The following is a 24,201-nucleotide window of genomic DNA, read 5'->3' on the forward strand; positions in this document are numbered from 1 at the left end:
ACATGTGTCTAATTTAATTCTATCCAGAAAGCAGACAGGATGCACTTAAACCAGAGTGAAATTGCTGATAAACAATTTTGACCCACCAAAATGGCAATTCACATAGTTCTACTATTAGTAAGTACACACTTGAAAAACGAATCACAGTCAATGAAGGAAGCCTGTGTGGGAGTTAAAGAACTTATCTGTCCCTAGAATCCACATCTTAAAAATCCTATGTGTTAATCACAAAGTCTTTGATAATTAATTACACAGCCTTTTCAAACCAGGACCTCACCATCTTTGGCTATTTATAATCCAAACTAATCAAAGACACAAACACCGAGCAAAGATGACTCCAGGCGGGACACAGGGCCCACTCGGCCTCTGGGGGCAGGACGCCGTAGCTCCCTGGGGAGGAGGGCTGGCTGGACGTGCCACGTGGATGCACAGCCCAGAGCCACCACACCTGCAAGCTACCCACCTCTGGGCCTCCAGTGTGTCCTAGTAACAAATGGGCTACAGACAAAACCTTTAGCAGCTGTGCTAAAGACTATGCGAACCGTTGCCTGCCAAATGTTCAGAGGAGTGTCTGACAGGCAGAAAAGGCTCAGGAAAAACCAAGGACATTCCTGAAAACGGTGACAGAACAGCAGGGCTGCTCTGCATGAGTTTAGGGTGAGCAGGAGGACTGAAGAAGGAAAAGAAACCACGTATTTACCTGCACTCTTCTTTGATTTGGGCTTTGGAGAAAGATTCTCTGTGAATCAGGCAAAGAAAGTGGAAGTCATGGGCCCCTTAGCTCAAATGTTAGCCTTACTTACGAGGGAAGGAGGCAGGCAAGGGGCAAGACGGCCAAGAAGTGATGGCCTTCCTGTACAGAGGAGGGGGAAAGGGCCTGGAAGGGGAATGTGACTTCCCATCAAGCTTTTCGTGGCTCTGATTCTTTGGCTCAGATACCTGCTCTCTGGTAAACATGGCTTCCTGTCTGTGTGCTGTGTTCTTTCAGATTTGTGTTACGCTGTTTTGAAAAGCGTCAGCCTGCCTCAGCTACTATAAAGCAAATGGGTTTCTGCTGTGAGCCGGGAATTTCTGAAGGGCTTGCGGTCAGCCGCTGGGCTCAGGGTGGTGGAAGCCACAGGACCAGGACAGCTCTTCCGGGCACTGCGCCTCAATCACGAGAAGCCTGTGGCTCACGAAACCATTTCCGTGGTGACAGACTTACGTGGAGCTGTCGCATCATGGAATATTCAATTATTTCATGTAATATAATAATTACCAATGGTAAGATGAATACAAGTGCCCATGGAAGATTGTCTAAAGCAGTACCTACTCATGAAAAAGGCCAGAAATCATCTTCAGGATGATAAAAATAAGTAGAAACAGGGCAAAATGCAAGTTTACTGTTTACGAGTGAAAGATCACTGAGTAAAATATACTCACCTTCAACTAAAACAATAATACCACACAGGACACATATAATACCACACAGGGAGTAGGTAAAACCACACAGAGCGCATACACCACATAGAGAGCGTACAGCACTACATAGGGCGCATATCCTGCCACAGAGGGTGCATATACGATCACGTGGGGTATATAATACCACATAAGGAGTATACAATACCACATAGGGAGCATTTACTACTACATACAGAGTAGACAGCTTACAAGCACGTTGAGTCACGTATATCTTGATTAATACAGCAATTTGCTCTTTAACGTTAAAAATCTCTACGATGCCCAGATTTCAAACACTAAGTTGGCAGAGTAACTATCACTGCTACACTCTGTGTAATTTTAGAATGTTCTAATTTCACAGAATTTTAAAACCTGGATCTCTACTCGACTGTAAAATACTATACTGTAACATAATTTGTCACCGCCTCAATATATATTAAACCTAGCATTTTCAGAAGAATTATAGAAACAGATTATATCGACACATTTTAAGCTCATTTTATTGCTAATTTAGCAACTGTGAAATTGCTACCAAAAACCCTGACCCAGATTAAGTGGAAAAGTGTCTGTCATTTCAGTTACTTGAACCAGAAGGCAACATGATTACGTAATACGAAAAATGAAATAAATTATCTTAAATAAATACTGTGTTCAGCAGTGTTAGGAGTAGGAAGACCCATGAACCTGTTTCATGCTACAGGAAGAAAGCATTCGTAAATCTCGGAATGTTAGGTCTTTTAATGATAGCTCCTTGGTGTCCAAAGAGTTCCTTCTGCTCTACAGCTACAGAAGTGTCTGATGAGCTAACATGGACTCTGAACAAATGTGAAATGTACTTTCCTAAAATACACCACATAGTCTTATTTAGGCACCACGATGCCTGCTACCTTTAAGCTCTAATTTGTTACAATTAAACCTGCAGCATTTATCACGACCAGGTGAACCCAGTCCCATAACTTGTCTGAGAAACACACGATATTCTCCTCAGGGAATTAATCTACTTGAAATAATTCACAAGCGTTCCTCCGTCAGACTTATTTTTGGATTCTCATTTGAGCAAAATAAAACAGAGTTCATTTACAGCAGAATTTTTATCAAAATAAAATCTTTTCCCATAAATCATAAAGCTGAAAGGACGCAAAGGACATTTGATCTGAATTTTTCCCAACCTTTGTCACTGTCTGTGACACCGTTAAATTTTTCATGACACAGCAGGGGTGCAGGGGCTGGCACCTGAACATTTGCACTGGGTGAATCCATCCAATGTGATCCGTGGTGAAGACAAGACTCAAATGTCTAGGCCTAGTTTAGAGCTAGCCTCGGGCTTCAGACTGATACCTATTCTATTTCCTATGAGATATCATAGGTTCATCACAAATACCCTGAAATATATACACAATGGGTATTAACATTCCCATTTCCTCTCCTTATGGACCAAACAAAACAAAACACGCACATGTACTCTTCCTCACTGTGGGATGTTTCTCCGTCTCAATGACTGGCACAGCCACCTCCCTGCGGCGACACACCGGGAGTGATCCGGCTCCCTTCTCCTTCCAGTGCCTGCGTCCAGATCATCATGAACTCCCACCAGTTCAGCCTCCCAAGTACCACAGCCACTTCCTTCCATGCTCTGTAGGAAGGAAGCTCAGGTAACTGTTTTACCTGTATGGATTCCTAATTTTCAAACCATCTTAGACCAACAACAGACTTGATCTTTCTGAGCCTCAGTAACAGCATCTGTAGAGGGTCACGGTCATTGCGCGGACTAGAAATGATACATAAAGGTAGGTGACTGAGAGTTGAAATGGAGTAGGCAGTCAATAAGAGGAAATGATCACTGGTCTCAAGAGTTAGAGGGGTTATGGCAAACGAAGGGCCTGAGCTATACTGGAGGCAGCTCGGGGAGAGGAGCGTTTATCTGTGCACTCAGTGGAGAGAGCTCAGCGAGAGGAGCGTATCTGCAGCATTCAGTGAAGTCTCCAGAATGTGGAGGTGCACCAGGCACATCATATGTCTGCGCAAACACTGCATCAGGTGTGCGCAGACACACAGCTTACACTTGCCATGTCGCTGGAGCAAAGGCACAGATTACACCCTAAACATGGAAGCATGCGATTTGATCTGTATCCATTGCACAAAACGTAAGGATAAACAAATGCAGTCTTGAGTCCTAAGGCACAGAAAATACAGCAACGTATTACAGAAAGAGTCATTTAAATTGATGTAAGCCAAATTCTAAATCCCATTATAATGTTTCTGACTGGGTATGGGAGGATTGGAGATTTGCAATAAAGTTGTGTTTCAGAAGAGTGAACTAAGTACCGGCTTTGAAGATGAGCTGAGTCAAAGAAAGACCAGAGACAAGTGCCAAGCAAAAGCCATTCATTCCCTGCCGCACGTGGGGCTCTGAGAATGGGTGACAGTGCAGGACCAGAAGACCAAAATGCAACAGAAAAAGATTGACAAAAGTATCCGATATTGCCAGACACAGATTATAAAACAAATGGATGCGTAAGAAAAATCTGGGCCGGGCGCGGTGGCTCAAGCCTGTAATCCCAGCACTTTGGGAGGCCGAGGCGGGTGGATCACGAGGTCGAGAGATCGAGACCATCCTGGTCAACATGGTGAAACCCCGTCTCTACTAAAAATACAAAAAGTTAGCTGGGCGTGGTGGCACGTGCCTGTAATCCCAGCTACTCCGGAGGCTGAGACAGGAGAATTGCCTGAACCCAGGAGGCGGAGGTTGCAGTGAGCAGAGATCGCGCCATTTGCACTCCAGCCTGGGTAACAAGAGCAAAACTCCGTCTCAAAAAAAAAAAAAAAAAAAAGAAAAATCTGAAAATGTTTGCATGGAACAGGCAACTTTAAAAATGAAATAATCAGTGTGATAAAAACCAAACAGAATCTTCAGAACTAAGAAATATTAATAATTAAAATTAAGAAATTTATTAGTTTATCTGCTGATTACACACAAAGAATTGGTAACCTATCCGTCAGGTCAGTGACAACAATATAGAATGAAGTGTGGAAGCAAAAAAAAAATTAAAAAAAGGTAGAAAGTGTGGCAGCAAGAGCCAGAGAAACAAAGGCACAGTGAGGACATCAACCAAGCCCTGACCTCATGTCCCAGTGAGGGACGCCACAGGCGGGGAAAGGGCAGCATCTGAAGAGAAGATGGCAGACTTTCTAGAGTGAATCAAGGAATCGACAGAGGCAAGACGCCCACCAAATCCTAAGCACTGTTTAAAAGGAACATTATGCCTCAACACAGTATGTAGAGCGCCAATGCCAGCAACGAAGAGAGGATGGAGAAGTGGCTGGAAGAGATGGAAGGACCCAAAGAAGTAAAGTCTTAGAAATAACAACAGAAGCCAAAAAACACAGGTGCCAGCCTGGAATTCTATACCCAATGACACTATTTTCCAAGAAGGACGGCCAAGTGAGAACTGAGAGCTCCCAACAGACCAGCACCAGAAGCACAAAAGGCAAATAAATTCCTGACAGAGGAAAGTGATTCTATATAGAAGGTCTTAAGACATATTAAGAACAGAAATATGGATAAACCGAAAAGAGAGGGAATGTATGAATAGTATCCTTGATATTGCTGGGTTTAAGAATAACTAGGGTTTTCTTTGGGTTTCAGAACAACTAGAATTAAAACAAATGACAAAATGGCGTAAGTCTAGAAGGCGGCAAATTTAGTTACATGCTCCTAAGGGAACTGACTTTTTACTTTGATAAGAAGGTTTTTAACTTTTAAGGTAACTACTAAAATAACGGAAACCACTTTCGTAACTTCTAAACTGCTGGAGAAAAAAGTAGCATTACAAAAAATTTAAAAATGGCACGAAAGTAGAAAAATATTGAACAGGTAAGTCGTATTAAAAGCACAAAATAACACAGCAGATTTAAACTAAAAAAATAAACAGTATTACAATTGCATATGCACTAAATACTCAAGTCAAAAATTATCAAAGTTAGATAAAAATTAAACGAATTACAAGATGCCATGCTAATACAAGATGTATGCTAATTACAAGACACACATAAAAATAAATACACAGAGAAGTTGAAAGTAAAAAGATGGAAAAAGATATGCCAAACAAATTAAAGACAGCTGGCCTTGCTACATTAACACAAAACAAAGTAGAATTTAATGCAAAAAGCTTTAGTAGAGATAAAGAAAGTCACTTTATAATGAGAAACTGCTTAATTTACTAGGAATAGATAACAATTTAAATTTGTATGCATCTAATATTAAAGTCACAAAATATAAAATACTAAAAATAAACAGAATTCTAAGAAAAAATAGACAGATTCACAACACGATGAGAGATTTTGACACATTTCAGCAACTGTTATAAAAGACAGAGAAGCGCCCCAGTGGTAGACAGAAACTGAAAAACAAGATTAAGAATCTTGACCTAATCACACAGATGAAATAGTATGACCAACAATTTGGAATCCAACCTGTTTTGAAGCCCACACAGAATGTTTATATACGTAAATGGACTAAATTTGGACCCCAGAACAAGTCTCAACACATCCCACAGACCTGAAGTTAAAAAGGTATGTTCTCTGAGAAAAATGTAATCCAACGAAAAATGAACAAAGATATACTAGAAATTTTTCAACTCTGCTTATAAAGATAAGAAATAAGTTTGTAAGAACAATGAGTCAAACATGAAATTGCAGTCGAAATTAAAATATTCTGTACTTGATAATAACAAAAAGACTATAGATGAAAATTTTTGAAATGCAACCCAAATAGTACTTACAGAAAAATGTATAGCCTCAAATACATACATTCAGAAAGCGGGGAGAACATGAAAGCAGGTCAAGGAGGAAGGACACAAAGTGAGGAAACAGGAGTGAAACAGAGACATAACACAGAGCACAAAGACTCCATAAAGACCAGCGCAGGGACCTCCGGAGGAACGGAGAGCGGGCACACCCACCGCGAGAGTGGCCAGGAAAAACAGAAAGCAGAAAGGATGCAAATGACAAGTATGAGGAACCAAAAAGGTCGCCATCACAGCCCCCACGTGTGTCAGCTAACGGGGGAATATGAACTAACTTTTGTAAATAAAACTGAAAATTTAAACACTTGACAAGTAATTGAAAACTGTAACTCTGCAAAACTGACTCAAGAAATTAAAAGCTTGAATAGTCCCATAACTAAATCAAATGTGTCAAAACCGTCTTCACAGTGAAAAGCTGAGGCTCACACAGCCTTCTTGATATGTAAAGATTTAAGAAATAAACGATTCCAATTTTAGATAAATTATTTTAGACAAAGAAAATGAGAAAAACAAATGTTTTATAAGACTGACATAATCCAGATACCAAACTCCAAAAGAATGGTACGAAAATGAAAAATCACACGTCAATTTCACTCCTGTAAACCAATGTAACAATCTCACAGAAAATACAAGCAAATGGAATCTAATAATAAACAAAATAGTATTATAACATGATAATGTTAGGGTTTTGTCCCAGAAATACAAGGTTGGTATATTAGAAAGTCAATCAATATCATTTACCATGTTAACACATTAAAGAAGAAAAATTTAAAGATAAAATATCTTCAATAGATTTATAAAAATATTTCTTAAAATACGACTTATAATCCTTTGGGTATTTATCCAATAATGGGATTGCTGAGTCAAATGGTATTTCTATTTCTATAAAGACACATGCACACATATGTTCACTGCAGCACTGTTTACAATAGCAAAGACTTGGAACCAACCCAAATGCCCATCGATGACAGACTGGACAAAGAAAATGTGGCACATATACACCATGGACTGCTATGCAGCCATGAAAAAGGATGAGTTCATGTCCTTAGCAGAGACATGGATGAAGCAGAAACCATCATTCTCAGCAAACTGACACAAGAATGGAAAACCAAACACCATATGTTTCTCACTCATAAGTGGGTGTTGAACAATGAGAACACATGGATACAGGGAAGGGAACATCACACACTGGGGCCTGTTGTGGGGTGGGCGATAGGGGAGGGACAGCAGGGGGTGGGGGGATTGGGGAGGGATAACATTAGCAGAAATTCCTCATGTAGATGATGGGGCGATAGATGCAGCAAACCACCGTGGCATGTGGACACCTACATTAACAATCCTGCATGATCTGCACATGTACCCCAGAATTTAACATATAATAGAATAAAATTTAAAAAATAAAAGTATTTCTTAAAATACTTTCATGATTTAAAAACAATTTTTAGCTAAATAGGAGCAGAAACATGTCCTTAATGTATTAAAGGCTTCTATAAACAAACTTACCACATACTTAAATGACAAACTGTGGAAAGTTTTGCCTTTGAGGATGGGAACAAAAGAAGAATGCTTATTATAATCAATTTTCTTTAACAACATACTGAAGGTCTTTGCTGCAGAAACAAGGAAAAGAAATAAATGGTGCAAAGAATTGGAACAAAAAAACAAGGCTGTCATTAATTACTAATAATATGATTATATATAGAAAAAATTCAATACGCCTAGATTAATAACTAAAATCTATAGGATTTTTACCAAAATTGATAAAGTCAGTAATTTTATAAAAATTAATTGTATTTCTTTACATCAGCAAAGACAGGAAATGATTTTAAGAATGGTATTTACAATACCATTTTTTAAATCCCAAGTATCTGAGAAATGCTCTAACAAAATTTGAGAAGACTTATTTTTATTAGAGAAGATCAAAATAAAATTGAGAGATATACCATATTCATGGCCAAGAAGCGCCAAAACGTTCTTAAAGAACACAAGGATGACTGGAACAGAATAGAAAACCCAGAAATAAGACTGCACACCTACAACCGTCAGATCTTCAACAAACCTGGCAAACACAAGCAATGAGGAAAAGACTCCCCATTCAATAAATGGTGATGAGATGACTGGCTGGCCATTTGCAGAAGATGGACTCCTTCTTTACACCCTATACGAAAATTAACTCAAGATGGATTAAAGACTTAAGTGTAAAACCCAGAACTATAAAAATCCTGGAAGACAACCTAAGCAGTGACATTCCAGACACAGGCATGGGTGAAGATTTTATGACAAAGACACCAAAAGCAACTGCAACAAAAGCCAGAATTGACAAGTGGGATCTAATTAAACTGAAGAATCTCTGTACAGCAAAAAAAAACACAAAAAAACAAAAAACAAACACCTTATCTGCAGAATAAACTGACAACCCACAGAGTGGGAGAAAACTGTTTTGCAAACTACACATCTGACCAAGTTTAATATCCAGCATCTAAAAGGAACTTAAACAAATTTAAAAGAAAAAAACAAACAACCCCAATAAAAAGTAAGCAAAGGATATAAACAGACACTTTTCAAAAGAAGACAAACATGAGGCCAACAATCATAAGAAAAAAAGAAAAGCTCAACATCACTATCATTGGAGAAATACAGATCAAAACCACAGTGAGATGCCATCTCACACCAGTCAGAATGGCTTTTAAAAGGTTAAAAAAATAACAGATCCTGGTGAGGTTGTGAAGTAAAAGGAACACGACGTATACACTGCTGGTGGGAGTGTAAATTAATTCAACTATTGTGGAAGACAGTGTGGTGATTCCTCAAAGACCAAAAATACCATGCGACCCAACAATCCCATTACTGGGTATAAACCCCCAGGAATATAAATTGTTCTGTAATAGACAGATGCACACGCATGTTCACTGCAGCATGATGCACAACAGCAATGACACGGACTCAATCTAAATACCTATCAGTGATAGACTGGATAAAGAAAATGTGGTATATCTACATCAAGGAATACTATATAGCCATAAAAAAGGAGATCACGTCCTTTGTAGGAACATGGGTGGAGCTTCGGCCATTATCCTCAGCAAACTGACACCAAAATGAAAAACAAGTGCCACACGTCCTCACTTATGAGTGGGAACTAAATGGTGAGAACACACCAAATGTGCGAATACATAGAGAAAAACAATGCACACTGGGGTCTACTGGAGGGTGGAGGGTGGGAGGAGGGAGGGTATCAGCAAAAATACCTAATGGGTACTAGGCTTAATACCTGGGTGATGAAATAATCTGTACAACAAACCCCCATGACACAAGCTTACCTATATAACAAACCTGCACATGAGGACAGACTTGTTCTATCAAATACGAAACTATTATAAAAGTCTATTAACAAACACAATTTGCTATTTGGGAGGAATAGAAAAACAGTCCAAGGAAACAGAACAGGTAACCCAAAACAGGCCCATGCATATAGAAATGCCTGGTATATTGCAGAGGGGGCATTAGATCACTGGGACAAGTCTTTTCTGTACCTGGTGCTGAAACAATTGGTTTGCGATTATATGGTATTTAAAAACTGTACTTCATACCATAAATAAAAAAATATATATTTAAAAACCACTTACAGTGGTCAAAGGAAAACAATTGAGCTTCTAGAAGATAATGTAAGAGGAGAGCTTCATCTCCTTGGAGTAGGGAAGATTTTTAAAAACAGCATAAAAACAACCAACAATAAAAATAATTCATATATTTGGCATGTAAAATCAACAACTTTTTTTTTCATAATTTCACCAAGGGGTAAGTAAAAAGTCAAACTACAGATTGAGAAGGACATCACCAAAACATTGGCATCTAAAATATGTAAATAACTGCAAACTGCTCAGAACACCAGACGAAAGACTTAGAAACCCACTTGTACTAAGTGTTGCTGAGGATATGAACTATTTTCCACATTGATGTTGGAATGGTAAATTGGTACAACCACTTTGAAAAACAGTCAAGTATTATCTAGTAGATTTGGCAAATGTCACAGCCAAGTAATGCCGCTCCTGGAAATCTTACACCAGGGTGCTAGTAAGTGGAACACACGTTCATGGAATGTTAATTGCAGCACTGCTTCTCAATGTAGAAAATCTGGAAGCCACCCAAACTCCAGTGGAAAGGATCAATAAATATACTGTAGTGTGCTCACAGAAGAGAACTACAAGATACAAGAAACAAGCAGAGGACAACACAGACCACCTCAAGCACACGGCTGTGTTAAACCAAAGGAGCAAGAGAAAAAGAAAACACCCAGTATGATTTCAATTATAGAAACTAATAAAACAGGAAAAACTAGACAAGACAGGTTTGAACTGTGCAAGTCCACTCAGATACAGACTCTTTTTTGTAAGTGAAGTCAACCCTCTGCATGTGCACCCAAACACATCAAACACTACTCCTGGGAGGCAGGCCCTGCAGACACGGCGGGTCCCCTGTCCTCGGCAAAGGTCTTGCAGGGCCAACTGTGGGACCTGGGTATGCAGGGATTCTGGTATCTGTGAGGGAGCTGGAACCAATCTCTCACGGAAATCCAGGAGATGACTGCATATATTCATGTATGCCACTTCAGGTGGCAAACCTTTAGGAAAAGCAGGTTAACCATAAAAGCAGTATTCCATATTGTACACATACACCAAAATATTACACTGTATCTCATAAATATATATAATTGTCTATTAAAAATAAAATAAAAATTTTAAAGCCTACATATTTCAAAATAAAACAATGCTCACAGGCTGCTGAAGTAGCCCATGCAACAAAAAGTAACGACTGTTCTGATAGATTAACAGAAAGACTTAGAAACCCACTTGTACTAAGTGTTGCTGAGGATATGAACTATTTTCCACATTGATGTTGGAATGGTAAATTGGTACAACCACTTTGAAAAACAGTCAAGTATTATCTAGTAGATTTGGCAAATGTCACAGCCAAGTAATGCCGCTCCTGGAAATCTTACACCAGGGTGCTAGTAAGTGGAACACACGTTCATGGAATGTTAATTGCAGCACTGCTTCTCAATGTAGAAAATCTGGAAGCCACCCAAACTCCAGTGGAAAGGATCAATAAATATACTGTAGTGTGCTCACAGAAGAGAACTACAAGATACAAGAAACAAGCAGAGGACAACACAGACCACCTCAAGCACACGGCTGTGTTAAACCAAAGGAGCAAGAGAAAAAGAAAACACCCAGTATGATTTCAATTATAGAAACTAATAAAACAGGAAAAACTAGACAAGACAGGTTTGAACTGTGCAAGTCCACTCAGATACAGACTCTTTTTTGTAAGTGAAGTCAACCCTCTGCATGTGCACCCAAACACATCAAACACTACTCCTGGGAGGCAGGCCCTGCAGACACGGCGGGTCCCCTGTCCTCGGCAAAGGTCTTGCAGGGCCAACTGTGGGACCTGGGTATGCAGGGATTCTGGTATCTGTGAGGGAGCTGGAACCAATCTCTCACGGAAATCCAGGAGATGACTGCATATATTCATGTATGCCACTTCAGGTGGCAAACCTTTAGGAAAAGCAGGTTAACCATAAAAGCAGTATTCCATATTGTACACATACACCAAAATATTACACTGTATCTCATAAATATATATAATTGTCTATTAAAAATAAAATAAAAATTTTAAAGCCTACATATTTCAAAATAAAACAATGCTCACAGGCTGCTGAAGTAGCCCATGCAACAAAAAGTAACGACTGCTCTGATAGATTAACAGAAGAAAATTGTTAACTATGATTTAAAGCCAAGACAGTGATTATTTCAAAAGAAATGAAATGAATTGTGCAAAAACATGTTTTCTAAGCCAATATAAAAACTGGCTCATAATTCATGCTATCACTAATAAGAGGTTTATACAGAAGAAGTATAAAAGGAAACCGCTTAAGCACGTATGCCACCCTAGCTGTGAGACTGCGTTAAGATGCTGGTGCTAAATGCTAGATGGTTTTTGCAGCCATGCTGGACCCTCAGGGTTCGTTTACTGAGTCCCTGGTGTATGTGCCATATAAAAGGGACGAAATGTAATGTTAGAAAAGCATGTTAGCCAGGATACTGTCACAGCATTTCCACTGACCTTAAAATCTGGAAAACATGCTTCATCATAGAATTTCTCCAACTGTTTCCTCAAATAATCTTAGAAACCTCTTAATTTTCTGAGTTCAAATAAGTGAACCAGAAAAAGGGGTACTTTGGCCAAAATTACTTTGAAACTAGGCCCTTTTTGTACCAAATAAATTTTCTGTTCCCCGCATTATGTCTGCAATTAGAAGCAATAAAGTTTGCATATATAAAATAAAACTTTATTTAACCTTTATATAAAACTAGTGATGAGAGTTCATGAATTCGACATGCCTGGTAACTAAAAACTTAACATAAAGATGCATTACAGGAACACATGTTTTTTTTCCCAAAAAAAAAAAAATTATTTTAAAAAAACCTCTAAACAAACTTGAACATTTAGGGACTAGTTTTTGGCTTTTGTTGAGGGTTAGGTTGTGGGGAGAGGAGGACAAAGTAATTTAAAGTTTTACATAATTTTTACTTCTATGCAGAGAAAGAGCAGGGAAGAGAGGGAGGGAGAGGAGTAGGGTGCCCAGATAAACACGCTGAAGACTGAGCCGCAGAGCTCCCAAGGGTGTGCGCCATTCACCCCTGCGCGCTCGCACACGGCAGCCTAGATGTGTACTGAGCTGAATGGCCCATCACACCACCTTCCCAAGAGCTCACACTCGGATGTTGAGTAAATGAAGAGCTGTGACACATTCAACCAAGTGCTCAGCATGCAGAAGGCTGAGCTGCCTGTTTCAGAGTGAGAGCTTAGCAGGACACTTCGCAGGACAAGGAGACACCATACCACAACACCCGAGCAACAACAGGCAGAAAGGGAATACTCGTGAATCTTGGGAAACAGCAAAACAATGGCTACGGAGCACTGTGGCATCTCACCCTTCCCGATGCTACACTGCCAAGAGCAGGTGATGAAGCATTTTGTAACAAATGACTCTCTGTGGTGCACTGGTTTCCTAAAGATGCTACAACTTTTCATTTTCTCACCATCTGGAAGGTGTGGGCAGAGCTGTTTCCTCTTGGAGACTGAGGGGGCCTGCTCTGCCTCTCTCCAGCTCCGGGGTTGCCCACCGCCCTTGGCATGCCCTGGCTGGTGAAGTCACTCCAGTTTCTGCCACTGTCTTCACCTCACCTTCTCCTTGGCACAGTCCTATCCTTGGATTACAAGGGCATTTAATGTCATTAGGGCTCACTCTGAACCAGGATGGTCTCATTTAGAGATCATTATCTTAATTATATCTGCAAAGACTCTTTCTCCTAGTAAGGTCTTCACACAGATTTCAGGGGGGCATATGTTTTGGGGGCTATCACTGCATGCCTGAGAGTCCACTCTCTAGTCCTCCCTAAATTTACATTAATCCCACATGCAGAATACATTTACCCCACCCCAGTATCCCAAAAGTCTCGGCCTATTACAGCATCAACATGAAGTCCAAAATCTCATCGAAATAGCATCTGCTTATATGTCCCAAATCTCATCACTGAAACCATCTAAATTTGCTATGGGTGAGATGCTGGCCATAGTCCATCCTGGGACCAAATTTCCTCTCCACCTGTGGACCTGTGAAACTGGAAAACAAGCTATTTGCTTCCAAAACACAGGAGTGGGACAGGGATAAATGGACATCTCCATTCCAAACGGGAGAAACTGGAAGGAATACAAAGTCACTGATCCCAGGCAAGTTTGAAATTCAGCAAGGCAAACTCGGTTAAGTTCCAAGAGCTGAGAATAATAGAATAATTAGGTCTCAGTTAGGCCGACAGCGCCACAGCCTCTGCACTGTCCATGTCAATTCTGACCTCAGGGTCATTCTTCCTCTTTCTGAAAGGGAGCACATGCTTGCAGCCTGTAGCTCTATCAGACTGTTTTCCTGCCTATAAGATTCTGGGAGTCCAACAGGCGTCTCTCATCTCATCCTGTCTCTGCTCCTTTCGGTTCAAGCCGGTAGGGTTTCTGCTGAGAAAACATAATGGGTCTCCTGTGCATATCCTGAGTCTCCACACTATTAGAAAACAGACTCCCCCACAGATCCTTCTTGGATAAGCCATCTCTCCTCCTGGTTTCTGCAGAGATGCTGACTAGATCCTTCTGTTAGGCCCTGAGATGGTCTGGCTCTGTGTCCCCACCCAAATCTCATCACGAATCGCAATCCCTCCATGCTGTTCTGATGAGGAGTGAGCGCTCATGAGGTCTGATGGTTTTCTAAGTGCGTGGCGGCTCCTCCTTCCTGTGCTCACACTGCCCAGCTGCCCTGGGCAGGTGCCTCTTTCCCTTTTGCCATGACTGCAAGTTTCCTGAGGCCGCCCAGCCATGCAGAACTGTGAGTCAACCCAAACTCCTCTGTTTATAAATGACCCAGTCTAGGGCAGTGTCCTCACAGCCACGTGAGGACACACTGGTACATGCCCCTCATCTACTCCTTCAGCAAAGGCCACCTAGACACACCCTTGGGTGAATGCTTCCCGGTGACTCTCCCAATATTAGCACTTTATACAATCTGGACGGGCTCCAGACTTCCCAAATCATCAATACCTGAATATCACATCTAGGCCTAAAGAAGTTGAAAACGCTCCCTTCACCAAACATTCTACCCAGAAAATGAGGTAGAATGATGATCTCAGGATTCTGAGAAGGAACACCTTTATCACTGTCAAACAGCATCCCGCCTCTAACACCCGCACATGCTCATGTGGGAGTCAAAACACCCTGAGCCAGCACTGAAAAAACAGTGTTTGCATTATCAACTACAGCAGCATGCAGCACTTGCAAGCATGTGGATGAAAGACAACAGTAACTGCAAGTCCCTGAGCTCGGAGGCCTTTAGATGAACACAGGATTCTGATCATCAGTTTTCTTTTTCTTATGAAAGCAGCACAGGATGTAGGGAACATAAACAATTTCAGAATTACAAAAGTAAAAGTTAAATATTGTAACATATTCCTTTGAAATTTACAGTGTAAACTGTATCAAGTAACTCAGAATATTTTACCACAGAGAAATTTTTATGAAACAGTTTAACTTCCTTAAATTTGAAAAGCCTTTTTTTTAAGAGTGTTAGGACAATAGGGAAAAAAGCACTTTATTTTTCAGGTTTGTATGCTGTGGAAAAACCAAACCATATTTTAGAAGTTTTGCCCTTTATTCAATCCAAAACCCTGGTTAGCAAATACTAAAATGTATTGTCATCCATATTTTACAGAAACTTCGCAAAGGGAAAACAAACTCGCTTGAATCAAATGTGGACGTGATTCCCCAAATCCGTGTTCCGCGACTTTTACGCCTCTGGGTCTCGCTCTCGGCGCACTCTGTGAACTGCATTCTGAGAGAGAGAAACAAACCAGAGCCTTACGTGGACGCAGGTGTGAGACGCTCTGCGGCTTCAAGAGGGGAGGGTACGGTGTGCCCCGTCAGTCTCTCCCAGCATGACTGAAGAACTAGAGCAGACAGGCCTGCAGAAAGCCTGCTACCTTCCTCACCTTCTAGGCAGACATCAGAGACAGACACACGGACAGCCTGGGGTGTGGGTGTGCTGTGCACACTAGCGTTTGTAAGCCTGTCTAAACACATCCAAAAGGTTTTACAGAATTTATCCAGCGATAGCAAGGGTACAGATAATACTTATCTTCCTCTCTTATTATTAGGTAGTTTCTTTCTTTCTTTCTTTCTTTCTTTCTTTTTTTTTTTTTTTGAGACAGGCTCTTGCTCTATTGCCCAGGCTACAGTACAGTGGCGTGAGTTCAGCTCACTACAGCCACAACCTCCTGAGCTAAAGCTATCCTCCTGCCTCAGCCTCCCAACTAGCTGGTACTACAGGCACATGCCACCACGCCCAGCTAATTTTTAACTTTTTTTTTTTTTTGGAGCAACCAGATCTCACCATGTTGCCCAGACTGGTCTCAAACTCCTGGACTCAAGCTATCCACCTGCCCTATTTTCTATTTTGTTTTACTATAAATACATATAATTACTAAGGTATGAAAAAAAGAATTAGTTTTAGTTAAAAAATGCTTATAACATAAACTAATTTTCATTAACTGTAATTTTTCTTTGTAACTGGATAAAGAAAAAAAGGTCAAATCTTTCTATATTGCTATTTTACTAGAAAAAGAAACAACTGGCAATAGTCCCTATAAATAAAATATTTCACTAACATATAATAAAAATCTCAATTGAACAGTAGTTCAGTGGTTTCTGACAGTTGAAGACAGAGGTGCCCTAGATATAAAGGAAGCAAAGCTCTCACTAGGCTTATCATGTCGTGAAACGAAAGCAGCCTTGAAAGGAACATCAAGTGACATTCCAGGACTGAAAAAATCAACTGACATTAAGAAAAATCAAATTAATGAAAGCAAAGAAGAAGGAATTCCCAGGAAAAGATGTGTTTGCTTGACAGAGCCGGGCACAGTCGCGCCATGCGGGAGCCGGGCAGGCGGGGTGGAGAGCGTGTGCCAGTCACTGGCCGCCTCTGCTGTGCTGGGACAACATGCTTTCTCTGCCCACTTTCCCCACGTCTTCCACAGCAGCCTCACCATGCAGGCCACAGCTTAATGAGCACCAAGCCAGAGAAGGCCCACCGTGCTCTGAAGCCCTGCGGGGTTCTCTCTGTTCCAGTGCCCAGTTTGATTTGACCAGCAGTGTTTACCGCTATGCAACGGTTTCATTTATATGCTTATGCCTGTCCCCTCCAATTAAGCAGAGGCCAAGGACACTGGATCGCCTGCCTACTTGCTCTGTGACAGCAGGGGTTGGTGCACCAGCTTTGACCATTTGCTGACCGTAACACTTAACCTTGCTACCGTTTGTGTGTGTGTGTGTGTGTGTCTGTGTGTGTGTGTGTGATATATTTATATTTAGACAGAGTCTCACTCTTTCGCCCAGGCTGGAATGCACTGGTGCAATCTTGGCTCACCACAACTTCTGTCCCCCATCCCGGGTTCAAACAATTCTCCTGCCTCAGCCTTCAAGTACCTGGGACTACAGGTGTATGCCACCACACCCAACTAATTTTTGTATTTTTATTAGACACAGGGTTTCACCATGTTGGCCAGGCTGGTCCCAAACTCTTGACCTCAGGTGATCCACCCACCTCGGCCTTCCAAAGTGCTGGGATTACAGGCGTGAGTGACTGTACCCGGCCAAAATCGAGAGCAATGAGATTGAGTGTGAATAATAAGCACTGTATTTTCCAAGTCTCGTTTCAAACATAATCATTAAGGTTATTCTTCTGTAAATGAAATTTACTCTGCTAAAAGCCCGTACCCTCTTTGAAAAAAGCCTGGTGAAGAATACGCAGGATGATGTGCTAGAAGAGAAGCATCCTTCCACTACTGCAGTAATGCCAGGAAGGCTGTGGCCCGGAGGTCTAGTGCAAACACTCGGTATAAACCAAACAGGGTGGCAAGACGAGAGCAAATGCCAACTAGACAAAGCATGTACGTGAATGGGAGAGGGGAGGTGGGCTGACTTAAAATACTTTAGGGTCTTAGCATTGTTGAGAGGAGAGTAAAGATAAAGCTTGACTTTATAATTTACTAAATATTATATATTAAATATCTAAAACTTCTAGGAAAACCACAAGAATGGAAATATAGGGTATCATTTCAAGTTAATAGAAAAAAATGGAATTTAAAAACTGAAAAGTTTGCAAGGAAGAAAAGAAAAATAAATACAGAGGTAAAACAAAGAGCAAAACTAAAGTGGTATAAATTAATGCAAATAAATTATTAATCACAGTAAGTATAAAATAAAGATGGTAGCATGGGACTGAAGAAACACTACCACCGAGCTAATGCTGTTTATAAGAGATTTTCATTCACCAGAATAACAAGAGCACTTCTAAACCTCTAAGCAACTAATAACATAGCCTCACAATATATAAAGCTGGAATTCACAAAATGGGAAAAAGTACAAATTAATTCATTATTATGGTGAGAGATTTGCACACTCTCAGTAACTAAAAAGTTAAGAGGTTTTCTTTTTAAAAAGACAGTAAAGCACATAAATAATATTAAAAATTATAATAAGATCAATCTAATGGCTATCTATAAAGCAATTCAGGTAAAAAAAAATATATTTTCAAAGCACACATGGAATATTTATAAAATGACCCTGTAACAATCCACAAAGCAAGTACTAACAAAAACAACATGCTATGAGGCTCTGGAAGCAACTTCCAGGAGAAGAATCCCAAAACATTCTGTGTCATGAAGCTCCAATAAAAATGAACGTGTAACCTAATATAACCCAAAAGGCTTTATCTAAGTGTCTATCAACCTATTTTGGGTGTGGGAATAAATTTTCTCCATAGGAAAAATATATGCCACCCTTGAGACAGGTTCTGAAGCTAGCACAAACATGCAGATGTGCCCGGGCCTTGGGTGCAGCTACTGAGAACCAGAGACTCCACTCCCACTCACCACAGGGTCTTCAGGTGAGCAAGGCTACAGTGTCTAGAGCATGCGGCAGCTCTAGGAGCAGAAGCAGCTCCTCCATCTGAGTCAGTCACTGAAGCCTGCTTGGCCTAAGACAGGCATTTCAGCAGGCAGAATACTAAGAAAAGCAGGGGAAATGTCTTATTTCCTCCTCCACCTGACGGCTAACGAATCTTCTCACATGACACTGGACAATACAAAAATGGAGACCAGGGTTCATTTCGTGTGTGTGGCAACAGAGACAAAGGAAGCTCTTGGGGAGTGGATGGCATCAAATGGAGGAAGCTGGTGGACAGAAGAAAAGTGGGAAGGGCCTGGGATCAAGGTGAGTATTTAGGCTGAATAGCAAATGAGAGCTATCTGAAGGGCCATCACATCCGAGTACGTAAATTCTGGCACGGCAGTCAGAGAATACACACAGGTTAGGTTATAGCTATACTTTGTTTATAGCCACTTAGCCAGTGCGTCTTTTGAGGACAAAGATTCTATCTCCAGAGTCCACTCGTGGCACTCAATACGTGCTGGCACAGGAACTGTGGCGATCCACACTTGGGCCCCCTGAGCAGGGCAGGGCCTTTGTAATAGGTCCATTCAACAGATACTCACGACGGCCCTACCCCATCCCTTGCATGCTCCGTTCTAGGCCCTAACTAGGACACGACAACAAACGGGCCACACAAGGCCTCTGTCCTCACAGGGCGTGGTGAGAAGAGAGAAAGCGGCACCAACGACACAAACGTCACAGAGATCTGCACAGAATTCAGGAGGCTGCTGTGGTAGCAAGTGGCTGGCTGTTTCTTGGTCTGAACTGAGGAGGAGACAAAAGGCAGCCTCTCTGAGCACGAGTATTTAGGGTAAAAGCCGAGTGACAAGACAAGACTAGCACAGAATGATGAGGCGGAGGAGCACCGAGGCAGAGGGCACAGCTAGGGTGGGAAGCAGCCGGCACACGGGGATGGCCGCTGTGTGGTGGGGGAGGAGGGGGAAGCTGGGCCTTAGCAGGTTCAATCCGCAAGCCAGGCTAGAACAGCCGTCTCCACAGTCAGCTTTACGGAGTGCGCAAAGTGGCTCAGCAGCAAGTCACACAGCCGCAATGAGAAGCTGCTGTTTGCTGCGTACTCTCTGCACAGGTCTGGCCACCTGTGAGCCAGGAAAGGGAGCGCCCCAGGACTCTGTGCTGTGACAGGCAGAGAGGAGGCTGATTTCCCATCTCTCAAACAGACTGGGTGAAAGGAACTGGATTCATTCCCAGTGACCGTCTTTGAGGGCAGTGCAGTGTGCATGTACCCCAAGAACAGATTATAGCTCAGATTTTTTTTTTTTTAAGATGGGGTCTCACTCTGTTGTCAGGCTGAAATGCAGTGGCATGATCTTGGCTCACTGCACTCTCTGCCTCCTGGGTTCAAGCGATTCTCCTGATTCAGCCTGCCAGGTCAGATTTTATGACATAATAGAAGAGACATCACCTTTTAGAGCAAATTTTGGAGAAAGCTGGTTTACAAACAGAGATGTCCTTCTCTCTCTTCAAAGCGGCTACCTTCTTGAGCCTAATTGTTCTACACTGTTTGAGTCCATTCTCTGCTACAAAAGGTGGATATCCTAGATTCATCCTTTATCCATCACTAGGTTTCAGTAGCTCATTCCTATGAAAATTTTAAATCATACAAATTAAGAATGTCTTTCTTCAAATATTTTGGCAAATATTTTTAAATGAATTTATAAATGATTATATGGTACATATTAGTCTTTAGATTAAATAGGCATCTAATATTAACTATTTATATCCCAATCTCTAGTTATGATAGAGGTTAGCATTTCGAAATGATAGTCTATACTAAAACACTGCCTTACTTACTTAATATTTTATCTAACTTGGCAGACATTAGATATATTAAATAGAACTTTAAGATGCTAATGACTCCACACAGGTCAAAGGGCACTGGAAATTTAAAAGTCTACCAGCAAAAAGCAAAACTAAATTTGTTGAATTCCAGTTTATCTTTCATCAGGAAATATCTTGTGATTGTTGAAGAGTACACCATTAGCACATTCACGTCAGGAAAAGCCTGGCACCTCTCGATCACTCCACCAACTGATGACGTCTCCCCCAGCGTTTCCGCAGAACGCCTCACGATTCCTCAGAACTCCTGGCTCCTACTTCTCTAGCTTTGTTTGGATAATTTCTTTCACATTCAGAAAGGTTAGTTTAATGAAACCAGACATTGGTGTTATTTTCATTTTCAAACCTACCTTATGGGAATGATGTAAGAAAAGAGGAGAAGGAACCGAAAAAGATTGCGGTACCATGGACCCACAAATCCTTGCAAGGTTACCATAACAACGGAAAGAGCAACTAAAGCCAAAAATAGTGCTTTTGTCAGCCGGTTGAGTTCAAGGTCCAATAAACCAACCTGAAAGAAAAAACATCAACATGAACAAGCTAAGCACAAAATCCCCGATAACACAAATCAGAACACATGACGATGATGATATTAAAAACACACATGAACAAGCTATGCACGATGTCCCAATATTACAAACAGAACAGTATTACAAAATGACAGTGACGACACTGAAAAACCTCGGTTACTTTGCTGTTAGCCTTTACTACAATGAAACAGGAAACTGTTACTAACTTTTCTCCTGAAACACCTTTGACAGATTCAAGCAGAATTTCTAGAAATGAGTCATGATCCCCAGAGCATTTCCAGAAAGGGTCTACTGACAAAACACCAGGCCAGAGCACACAGCTGCAGTGAACTCAGACATGGCCGCTGGACGATGGCGCACAGGTCACCGGCTGGGGCAAAGTGAAACAAGCCTAGAGAGGGCACTGGAAGCTTGCTCAGGGCCGGGCCCGGGGCAGAGAGCTCTCAGAGCACGGGTGCGTCTTCCTGCATGTGCTATGCCACGGCCATGCCTGATGGCCACGTGGGTGCCTCTGCACATTCCCCGTGAGGATTCTACTCAGATGGAGAGTTCCCAAGAACAGAACAGAATGTATGTCTTTCCCATCTTCTGGTAGTCTCTCTGAAAGAACTTATCTTACAGAAAAAAAGCAATAGATAGATAGCTTATAATGAAAACCTTTTTAATTTGCACAGATCCTACATTGCATGTTCTCCCAGGAAGGTACACTATACCCAAGCCCATTCTATGGATCATTTACCAGCTAAGCAAAATGTGAGGGAAAATTATGTCAATAAGAATCAGTTCATTTTTTTGGCTGCATTCTGTATAGGATCTTGGAAACAGTGAGAACTAGCAACCCACCCAGCTCTCTCACCACACAAGTTAAGAGAATATAGTTCTTTCGAAGCATGTACCTTCAATTTCGAGCTCTAGCACTTGCCATGAACTGTTTCTCCTTTCTTGCTTTCAGCCCTGAAAGACCACAAGGCCGCCCAGTGAGTGGGGTTGGGGAGGAAAGCAGACTTGCTGCAGGAAGGGAGGGAGAAGGGACGCAGCACAGCAATTAGGATTCCTTGGGACTCTGGATCTGGCTAAATTAGATGCTGACTGCCACATCACGGCATGCCCTCGGGCAAGCTATCTGTAAAACAGGGACCATGGGAGTGTCTTCCTTGCAGCCCCCGGTGGAATGGGAAGAGGGAGAGCCTGGCACAGCGGCCACAGTTCCTGCTAGGAAGCACACTCCCCACGCATGCACGCTGCTGCTGTATTTATCGCACACTTGGGTTGGAATCCACTTCCTCTGCTTACTAAATGTGATTTGAGGAACACCCTTCAACTCTGTTAAGCCGCGTTTTCCTCATCTGTAATTGGTGGTAGTGGTACGCACGGAGCAGAGGCACCAGGGTGAGAGGCCACTGCCTTCAGAGGCGCCAGGGTGAGAGGCCACTGCCTTCGGCATCACTAGGTCAAAAAACAGTGTGTACTTAACTTACCTACTTATTTCTGATCTATGTGATATTAACAGAAGCCCAATTCCTATTAGGTTAGCTATCTATCTGCCACCTCAATTTCTCCTGAATCTGGAAGAACTTTTGAAAAGGAGTACATGAAGAAAACATGACTGTAAAAAACCAGATTAAAAAAATAAAAAGTTTGAGAATTACAGAACTAATAAATAACTTGGTTTATTTTGTAGTGCTTTTTGAAAAATCTGTAACTTTGTCCAATAGAAAGCTAGCCTTTTCCCATAACTCATATATTTAGTTCACATCTGGTTTTGATTAATATTTGCCACAAACTCTCATGAGATCATTAGAACCTACAATTATCAAGCAAAAATAAAACTTTGTCAAAAAGTCCATTAAGTACAGTTGTGAAGAAAACTCGACTAGTTAAACAAATGCATATAAATGTCTATATTTTGTGCTAAACTCTAAGGTTATGAAAATAAGCTCATTTTAAGATTTTACCTGCAAGAAACAGCTAATCTAGTAGGAGAAATAAAAAGAATACCAGCGATCTATGTTATAAAACAGAATCGTAAAATAGGAAGTTTTCTCTTCCAAACAGGCTTATTTTAAATCACTTCCTGCGGCCGACAGTCAGCACTACCGTTGGTTAACAGATACTTCATGGCGTCTCACAACAGTGTAGGGACAACAGGAGTGATGACAAAAACCCCAAAGCCCTATGACTGGCAGTGCCCAGAGTCCAGGTTCCACGGGCAGCACAAATGGGGGCACACTCAGCAGGTGGGGCGGCACCTCCTGCACTGTCCTGTGCACACTGCCACTGTCACGGCCTCACTTGGCCATGGCCACTTCACTGCGTGAGACTCCTAAAAATGGACACTTTAAACACAAAGTGTCAGCTTTATGTGAAATAGCTACTCGATTCTAATGTAACAACTAATGAGACACTTTGCCTGCCACAAAAACTCTTCTCCGTAATGCAACACAGCAACACGGCGAGCAGCTCATTTTCAATATAAACTCTTCAGAGACTGCACATTCCCAACCCTATATTCTCCCAAGAAAGCACACTGCTCTCTAATTCACAGTAGCAGATCTCCTTCCAGCCAAGTAAAATGTCCACAGCAACATCTCAGGGCTCCCGAAAGCAGCTTTTGCATTCCTGGGTCGCCACAGAACAGTAACAGCGCTGCTCCTCCAGATCACAGTCTGAAAAGGAGCGATATTCAACCAGTGCTGAAGTTCCCAACGCTGCTGCAAGCATGGGCTGTGCCTTCCCTTGAGAATGTGGCAGCTGAAGACCACAGCGGCTGATTTATCAGCTCTATTTAGAAAGCACCACAAGCAGGACAAATATCGTGCAATTTCCGCTACTTCAACTACTACATAGTTTATGCTTGAATTATTGAGAAAAATAGGTTTTTGGATTAAAATGAAGAAAAATTAAGCCAGGGAAGTAGAGCATGTTTCAAAGCCCAGATCCTTGTGCTGTGACAAAGGCAGTCTAAGTTTCAGGCCTCA

At 41.5% G+C, this 24,201-nt stretch overlaps 1 protein-coding gene across 5 annotated transcripts in view; it reads right to left on the reverse strand.

Moving 5' to 3' along the window:
* Positions 1-24,201, reverse strand: part of ATP9B (ATPase phospholipid transporting 9B (putative)) — a 277,165-nt gene that overhangs the window by 81,001 nt on the left and 171,963 nt on the right. For all 5 annotated transcript variants that reach the window (XM_074383227.1, XM_074383229.1, XM_074383230.1 and 2 more), the window contains one exon: positions 21,044-21,204. In XM_074383227.1, coding sequence (XP_074239328.1) covers positions 21,044-21,204 — 161 coding nt within the window. The remainder of the gene's footprint in view (positions 1-21,043; positions 21,205-24,201) is intronic.

This window comes from Saimiri boliviensis, chromosome 13, assembly GCF_048565385.1.
Source record: "Saimiri boliviensis isolate mSaiBol1 chromosome 13, mSaiBol1.pri, whole genome shotgun sequence".
In the NCBI taxonomy this organism is placed as follows: domain Eukaryota; kingdom Metazoa; phylum Chordata; class Mammalia; order Primates; family Cebidae; genus Saimiri; species Saimiri boliviensis.